Below are 9,301 nucleotides of genomic sequence, written 5' to 3'. Positions count from 1 at the left end.
AAGTTTAGTCAAATTCCTTTATTGTACAAGCCAAAATGTCATGAACAAATATCAACTTTATTGCTGCAACACGCTACTGACAAATGGCTGTAATTTCTGTTCACTTCTTCATGCTATGATTTTCATCACAATCGAGCTGACAATTTTAAATCCATTTTGGAACTCAAGAAGCTCAAGTCTACTGCTAAATGAATACTTCATTTGTCTTGTCTACTTCCCCTCCAAATCATCTCTAAAAACCTTAATTTATCCATCTTGTATTAGAATGATGCTTTTCTACATTTTTTATTCAAGGACATTAATTGTGACTCAGTCTTTTCCATTTGACCAGTACTGAGACAAGTAGAAGTTTCAGGAACTAATAGAATCATTTTTTGCTGTCACATATTCTTCTCCTCTTCAACCAGTTTAAATAAGTCTCAGAGCTCCCCAAAAAATGGGTGTGAAGTTTCTTGTTCTAAATCTACTCCTACTCTGATCCTGTATTTGATCATAAACCCCTCTATCTCAAACAGGCTGTTTCTTTGTCTGTCGCTTTATATGTAAATGAGCCGTTTCTGACCACGGCCCTCTCTGGAAGGGCTTGGGTGGGTCTGGCTTTTGTCCTTTTGTTTACGAGGAGAAGGCAGGCTCAGAGGGCAGAACAAACACCTTGCACAATTTTTCTAAAAGGAGAGCAGGCAAAAGAGAAGATGGACTTTTCTTATTAGAAAGACGAGGAACACATCTTAGTGTAAGAGAAACACGGCATAATATGTGCCCTTTTACTTAACATAATTTGACTTGGTGTCATCAACGAATCAAGGTTCAATATTCAATTGCAAGACCACTGAAATATAAATCTGTTTATCCTAATGTATGTATATATTTACATAGCAGTTCATTTAGGACTGTTGTACACACATTTGAACAGCTTCAAAATGCACAGTACAAAAAAGGAAAGTAATAAAATCCTGTGCTCTATATCAACGACAGGCCAAACGAGATCAATCCAAAGAAAACATTTACAGTACATTTAGAAATAGTTCATTAAAAAGCAGACATAAGCATATTCCAGTGTTCAGATGCTTTTTCCTTCTTCTGCATCAGGTGTTTTCAGCTCTATCAACTTGTTTCCATGCTGGCTGTTTGAAAACCTTTGGAAGAAAAATAAATGCCCTCTGTGATGTCATGAATATGAAATCCTGGCTAAAGACAATTTCTCTAGTTCCTCAAGAAAAATATTGTCCTGTAATTTTTTGTGACTTCTTTAATGCATATTTTCTTCCCATCTGTCACAAAAGACACGTTGCTACAGGAAACTAGCCACCAACAGTTGCCAACATACAACAATTGCCAAACTAGCCACCTTTGGCAACTGTTGTATCTTTTGATAAGTAAACTACCCAGTAGACCATATTAAAAGCGCCAAAAGACACTGGGAACAGAATCCGAGCATACTTGTCAATTTTGCTGGTTTCTCCCATACCCGCAGTGGTGGGCTGGGAACATGGCGTCTGCTTATGCTCCAATTTGTTTCCTTTTGCCTGGATGTGCTCCAGCTTAGGCGCTAGCAGATGCTGCAAAGAGGAGGAACAAGCATTTTGCTTGCATGGTGTCCCCGCCATTATTTCTGTTGAGGAAGTTGCACCTTGTGGTGTACTCTTCACTAACTGGGCAGATGAGGAGGCCAGACTAAGCAGACTCTCTGATTTAGGGCTGGAGTAGAACAGGGGGTATGATTTGTTGTTGTCTCCACTGGCCAAGGATTGCAGTGTTCTTGCCCCTCCAGGTCCAGAAATGTTTGTGGTGGACTGAAATTTCAGTTTACTGCTGGACTCTTGGCAAATGTAGTTCATTCGCTTCCTCAGATTTCCATTTCTGTCAGGATTCTGCTGTGGAAGAAAATAAAATTAATGACATTTTTAAAGGTGGCTCTCACAGCGTGAAAAAAATTGGAAACGTCTTTTTAATGAGCATAAACTGCAGACAGATGTGACCATTAAGGTTGCATGTACAACATCAATCTAATTTATACTTACTTTGATATTAAGGCTAGGAATTAACTGAATAAAAGTCAGGTGATATATATAGAAGATCAATATTGTCCCTTTGGGTTGGCCATACGTTTTCACTCCATTGCTATAATCTGCACTTGCAGTGAGCAAAAAAAGGCATAATGTTACATAGCCATGGCATGTTTGTTAATTTTTTTAAGTAGCCATTCTGTGTAAATAGACATGAAAAGTGAAGCTATGAGCGCTAACACAACAATGCACCTCGAGATAAGGACTATTTTGTCCGCCGCTTGAACTAAGTGCTTTCCTATTTGATTGCTCCTTTGTTAAAATGCTAGGAGAGAGAGGTTGGAGGTGCATTGAAGCAGGAGAGTGGAGGATTAATGATTAGTGTGGCAGAGATGTCGCCAAACAGTTGTTTGTTTTGAATTGATGCTGGGGCTCAAGGGCAACATCTACTGGATCAAAAAGTCACCTTTAGATTTCAGGTTACAGTATATGCCAATCACATTTTGCCAACAGATATTTGAAGTTATTGAATATAAATAGTCATCAGTCTTTAAAAAATCCAGTGTAACTTTATGCTGTTGAATATTATATATGAATATTTTGTTATAACAAATGCATGGCAAGTTTATTTGAATGAGTCATACAAAAATGAATGAATATGACCCATATTTCAGTGAAAGCTCTGTCGGGTAACTATTTAAATGTGCTTGCAGTTTGGATAGAAGTTGCTTGCTTTTCTTACTAAAATGTAGGCTTAACAACTTAACCACGTCATATCAATCAGACTAAATCACTCTGACACAGCTGCCCATCTGGAAACATACAGATGTCACTTACTAAGAATGTCCCTCATTTAACACAGGCTTTAGACAGAAAGTAGGTAGCACTTGACTGTAATGCAACATAACATCAAAGGATATTATCCTTGAAAAGTTGATGTTTTCAAGCAGGAAGGGTGTGATGCACTATGGTATTTGCTAAAATAATCTCCACCCTGTAACTGAGGGATAAAGTGTTATACTGTTTCATGTGCAGTAAAGTAAGCACATGTATGGGTAACTGGGCTTGTGTTTTGAGGTATAGGACACCAAACCCCTTACACCAAGCCATTTAGAAATGCTAACAGGGACTGCTGTCGAAGAAAATAAATATTAATTTCGGCCCAGAGTTGTTCCAAAACGTCTTCAAACATGCCAACATTGGTTGCCTTGACAACCCACTAATCCACATTGCTATTGTCACTATAGGGCACACAGGCATGATTACTTCTGGAAGATATGGACAAGGAGAACAACTTGAAGCAATTAGTGTAAAAGCTGACATGTGCATCGCTAGGTTATGTCATCTCAAATGACAATGGAACTTCTTCTTTTTTTAAAGAACATAAATTTAAAGAGGTGCCGAAAGCTTTCGCCCTCTTGTTACTGCCTAATAAGTGTTAATAGACCAAACATATGTTGCTACAGTTGCATGAACATGATTTGTATGGCATATTCATGAATTTTGTGAATTATGTCAAAATATTTATGGGGACCTTAAAGTGAAGTTTATGGTAAAGAGCAGACATGAAAACTCTATCTTTATTTTAAAATACAGTCAAAATCTGATTCTGATGGTTTGTTTCTGACTGTTGTATCCTTTCAGCTCTTACGAGCTGGAGCACATCTGAAGATCCTCACTTCAAGTACGTATGTACAAAACAAGGGCCTGAAACTGGTGTACAACAACCATAAAAATCCGAAGTAACACCAAAAAGAATTAAAGAACCGAAGACCGTAGCACCAGTAGTTCTTATAAATGCCATTATATTGAGCATTAATCACAAATTATGTCCATCACACCACCATTGCATATATTCAATGCCAGACATAGTGCGGGCTAAGTTTGCAGTGATTAAACCCAAAAATGAAAAGTTTCTGTTCACAAATTACTAGTCACACTATCGCGTAATAATGAATGGTGCGTGTTTTGGAACTTGGAGTGCAGGAATGCAGCAGCAGTCTGACGTCAATTTGATTTTCCTTTTGTTTCTGATCCTCTTACTTTAAATATGTGCTCTCAAACCTTCACTGTTTTCTCAAGCATCTCCATTCCTCATCAGAAAAATAATTTCTTTACCTTCCCAACATTTGTATGCATTCTAATTTATGAGGTGGCAGTAAATGAGACTGATCAACATGCACACATTTCAAGGTAGATCATGACTAGGAACATTGCGTGCAGGTGTGCATGCATGATCAGGAATATTTTTGGATGCATGGAATATTTTTCTTTTTTTTTGGTGCGTTCATTTCTAGTATGTCTACTGTGCACTGGTTGATATATTAGACCCCAGATAAGGGTCCTGCTTTGTAATTGCTCCTTGAATTGAGGTACTATCTAACTATTTGCCAAAGCCCCTCTGAGATAAACAAAAATCACCTGCGGCACTTCCTCTGTGTCTTTGGCCATGAGAGGTGTTGTTTTGGATGCTTGAGGACATTTGGCTTGCTTCTTTTTGGTCCGCTCGATCTGCGCGTTGGTGAAGTAGTTCACAGCTGCAAACTCAATAAGGGCAGAGAAGACGAAGGCAAAACAGACAGCGATGAACCAGTCCATAGCAGTGGCGTATGAGACCTTGGGAAGGGAGTGGCGAGCACTGATACTGAGTGTCGTCATGGTCAGGACAGTTGTGATGCCTTCAGTGGTATCAAAAACAGAGAAAGATCAAACTTATGAGCCTGTAAATACGTACATGTCAATAGTTTTTTTTACCTCTGTTTGAGGTCACTGCCATTTTACCTGTTGATATTGTAATAGCTTAATTTAAAATGTAAGGACATATTGTACCATTGCATTTGAAGAACAAGTAGATATTGTTTATGAAGTGTGAAATTTCATTTTACACTCTGTTGTTGAGACATGTTACCTAGGCTGAAATACACACACACATGCACAAACAGGATTCTATAGCCATGCTCTAATGATGAGATGTCAGAGTGAAGGGGTTACCCACTGCGAGTGCTCCTGAGCTGGTATTGTATTTGAATTTACACAGAAATGATAAGAACCATTTGGAACCCATTTTAATGAGTACCTACTACCTGGTGCATTAACTTGTTAATTTATGTTTAACATGTATACTTTCTTCTCTCAATGGCTACCCCTCATAACAAACCCCTATTGCTTAGCTAGATCTACATTTCCATTCATATAAAAGATCTTAGCATCGTCCTCATCTTACTGTCATTTTTTATGTTAATGCCAACAAAAACACAAATAAAACCTTCAAATCCCAGCCATTTCCAGTCACTATTGGTGTTCCTCAGGGTTCTGTCCTGGGCCCCCTTCTGTTCATCCTTCCTCTTGGCCAAATCTCCATAAGTATAACATCCAGTTCCATTGCTATGCAGATAACACCCAGCTCTGTCTGTCCACCAAACCCACCTCCTCCCTCCAGTCTACTTCCCTGATTGCCTACAAGAAGTAAAAGCCTGGTTCTCCTACAACTTCCTCAAATTAAACAGTGACAAAACTGAGCTTCTCTTCATCGGCACCAAATCCACAATTTCAACATTTGACAGCTTTTCACTTAACATTGATCACTCCACAGTTTTCCTCCCCCCTCAGGTTAAGAGTCTGGGTGTTATCCTTACACATACCATACTATCATTCCAAGCTCACGCCAATAATGTCTCCCAGTCTGCATATTTTCATCCACAGAACATCGTCAGAACTCCACCCGTCTCTCACTACCAACGGTATCGCCATCTTCGTCAACACCCTGGTTACATCCTGTATTAACTACTGCAACTCCCTTCTCTTTGGTCTCCCTCTTAAGTCCATCTATACTCAACAAAAATATAAACGCAACACTTTTGTTTTTGCTCCCATTTGTCATGAGATGGACTCAAAGATCTAAAATTCATTCCAGATACACAATATTACCATTTCTCTCAAACATTGTTCATAAATCTGTCTAAATGTGTGATAGTGAGCACTTTTGCTTTGCTGAGACAATCCATCCCACCTCACAGGTGTGCCACATCAAGATGCTCATCAGACACCATGATTAGTGCATAGGTGTACCTTAGACTGTCCACAATAAAAGGCCACCCTGAAATGTGCAGTTTTTGCTTTATTGAGGGTCTGGGGACTCAGAACCAGTCAGTATCTGGTGTGACCACCATTTGCCTCATGCAGTGCAACACATCTTCTTCGCATAGAGTTTATCAGATTGTCAATTGTGGCCTGTGGAATGTTGGTCCACTCCTCTTCAATGGCTGTGCGAAGTTGCTGGATATTAGTGGGAACTGGTACGCGCTGTCGTATACGCCGGTCAAGCACATCCCAAACATGCTCAATGGGTGACATGTCCGGTGAGTATGCTGGCCATGCAAGAACTGGGACATTTTCAGCTTCCAAGAATTGTGTACAGATCCTTGCAACATGGGGCCGTGCATTATCTTGCTGAAACATGAGGTGATGTTCATGGATGTATGGCACAACAATGGGCCTCAGGATCTCATCACGGTATCTCTGTGCATTCAAAATGCCATCAATAAAATGCACCTGTGTTCTTCGTCCATAACAGATGCCTGCCCATACCATAACCCCACCACCACCATGGGCCACTCGATCCACAACATTGACATCAGCAAAGCGCTCACCCACACGACGCCACACACGCTGTCTGCCATCTGCCCTGAACAATGTAAACCGAGATTCATCCGTGAAGAGAACACCTCTCCAACGTGCCAGACGCCATCGAATGTGAGCATTTGCCCACTCAAGTCTGTTACGGCGACGATCTGGAGTCAGGTTAAGACCCCGATGAGGACGACGAGCATGCAGTTGAGCTTCCCTGAGACGGTTTCTGACAGTTTGTGCAGAAATTCTTTGGTTATGCAAACCAATTGTTTCAGCAGCTGTCTGAGTAGCTGGTCTCAGACGATCTTGGAGGTGAACCTGCTGGATGTGGAGGTCCTGGGCTGGTGTGGTTACACGTGGTCTGCGGTTGTGAGGCCGGTTGGATGTACTGCCATATTCTCTGAAACGCCTTTGGAGACGGCTTATGGTGGAGAAATGAACATTCAATGCCCGAGCAACAGATCTGGTTGACATTCCTGCTGTCAGCATGCCAATTGCACGCTCCCTCAATGCTTGCGCCATCTGTGGCATTTTGCTGTGAGACAAAACTGCACATTTCAGAGTGGCCTTTTATTGTGGACAGTCTAAGGTACACCTATGCACTAATCATGGTGTCTGATGAGCATCTTGATGTGGCACACCTGTGAGGTGGGATGGATTGTCTCAGCAAAGCAAAAGTGCTCACTATCACACATTTAGACAGATTTATGAACAATGTTTGAGAGAAATGGTAATATTGTGTATCTGGAATGAATTTTAGATCTTTGAGTCCATCTCATGACAAATGGGAGCAAAAACAAAAGTGTTGCGTTTATATTTTTGTTGAGTGTATAAACTTCGACTGTTTCAGAACTCTGCAGCTCGCATCATGTCGAGGACCCCCTCTGTGAATTACGTCACCCCCGTCCTTCAGCAGCTTTATTGGCCACCTTCACACCTGTCCACCATGGGGCCCAAAGCTTTTAGTCGATCTGCCCCCCACCTCTGGAACTGCCTCCCACCTCATATCTGTAATATTGACTCTCTCTACATTTTAAAATCTTATCTCAAAACACATCTTTTCAAACTGGCATATTCACTCTGATCATTCCCATTCGGTCTGATAAATCCACTACATCCTGTAATGTGTCTTCATCAAAATTTTCACGTTACTTTTATTGATATTGATTGTAATAGTTACTTTGCTTTTCTTCATCTCTGCTTTGTGAGGTGACCTTAAGTGTTTTGAAAGGCTTCAAATAAAATACCTTATTATTATTTTCATCTGTTTTTGTAAAGTTTGTTAACATAACGTGTTACAATTGTATAATAGTAGACCTAAGAGCTTTTAGGGTTCTTAACTGTGGAGCCAATCGAGGAAATGTGAATGATCTGATAGAGATAATGTAAAAGATACTGTTCTGGCCAGCATGCAGGGTCACATGTGGCTCCTAGAACAACAGAAAGTCACATATGACTGAAGGTCATCACTCGTCCTTGGCAACTATTAACCAATAGCTATAATGTGAAAGGGAAAAATCCATTTCACGTTCAAGACCTGGAACAGTCACGGCTGCAAAGACCTTGACCACAATAAATATGTTCCCTGCACTAGACGTGACCAGCATACTGTACATTACCCAGTCAAAGGAAGCTGGGTGACATTGATAGGTGAGCTCTGGCATGAGGCTACAGACTGACAATATCAACAGCTAGTGTAAAGCTTTGATAAACATAAGAAACAAATCATCTTTTATATGTACTACTGAAACTCTGCATATGTCAATGCTTGAATCCTTTTTTCAAGGCTATCTAACTTAAAGGCATTTGCTGACAAATTCTCCATATTACAGAACTTATTAAGTAAATACTGCAGATATACTGTACACAGCAAACTCCCTCTATTCAAGCCAAATGTTGGTGAGTAGGTCCATTTAGTTTAGGGCTTGATTTTTTTTGGCTCCGATACCGATGAATTGGCCAAGAAATCTTTCTTGGTTCTATCTTCAATCTGTAGAAATAAATATAGGTATACACATATTTGCACTGATCCTTCAAATACAGTTATCAGTATACACTTGACGAAAATACATAAACACAGACAACATATGGTCACTCAACTGAAAAGTAAGACATGAGCATCACCGCTTTGCAATGTCAAGATTGATTATACTTATATTACAACAAAATAATTAACTGATGAAAAACATTAAATGTGAACAAGCAGGAATGGTAAAGGCAATAAGGTAATAATTAGCGCTACATGTCAAAGAGATAAAAAAAATGTCTACATAAAAAACTTTTTGCACAGACAGCGTGTTAGTACAAAAAAAACCCACCAGCAAGCCATTTTATGTGTCTGATATTTGCATGAAAAACATCAGTAGGAGAAACTAAGAGGTTGAATTAAGTGACTGTTATTTCTGAGGTAATACTTGGCAGACACCTACTGGCATCTGTCTGTCAATCAAAATCAAGCATGCCTCTTATTATGTGGATCCATTAGCTAATCGCTCTGTATGGGCACCTCATAAAGGCTATCTGGCTGCCTACCCTGCTTTTATAATTAGGGGTTTAGATTTAAGAGCTATGCATATTAGGCTTCTGGCCAGCTAATCCTTGTGTATGGGCACCTTAGGGAGGCAGGTAGTTGTCCCTTCCACTGCACTCTGATGCTGAGTGTAGTT

The 9,301-nt window shown here is 40.0% G+C and overlaps 1 protein-coding gene across 5 annotated transcripts in view; it reads right to left on the bottom strand.

The window, feature by feature from the left end:
• Positions 1-728: 728 nt before the first annotated feature.
• Positions 729-9,301, bottom strand: part of gabra4 (gamma-aminobutyric acid type A receptor subunit alpha4) — a 28,051-nt gene continuing 19,478 nt past the window's right edge. For 2 of the 5 annotated variants that reach the window (XM_079351971.1, XM_079351972.1), the window contains exons 8-9: positions 4,428-4,684; positions 729-1,874 (exon numbers count right to left, since the gene is read on the bottom strand). In XM_079351971.1, the coding sequence (XP_079208097.1) occupies positions 1,341-1,874; positions 4,428-4,684 (791 nt within the window). In that variant the 3' untranslated portion in view covers positions 729-1,340. The remainder of the gene's footprint in view (positions 1,875-4,427; positions 4,685-9,301) is intronic. The other 3 variants (XM_079351973.1, XM_079351974.1, XM_079351975.1) reach the window with 2 other exon arrangements.

Source organism: Symphodus melops (assembly GCF_947650265.1).
Source record: "Symphodus melops genome assembly, chromosome: 9".
NCBI lineage: Eukaryota > Metazoa > Chordata > Actinopteri > Labriformes > Labridae > Symphodus > Symphodus melops.
Note: the sequence above shows the minus strand (reverse complement) of the source record. Positions and strands in the feature narration are given on the sequence as shown.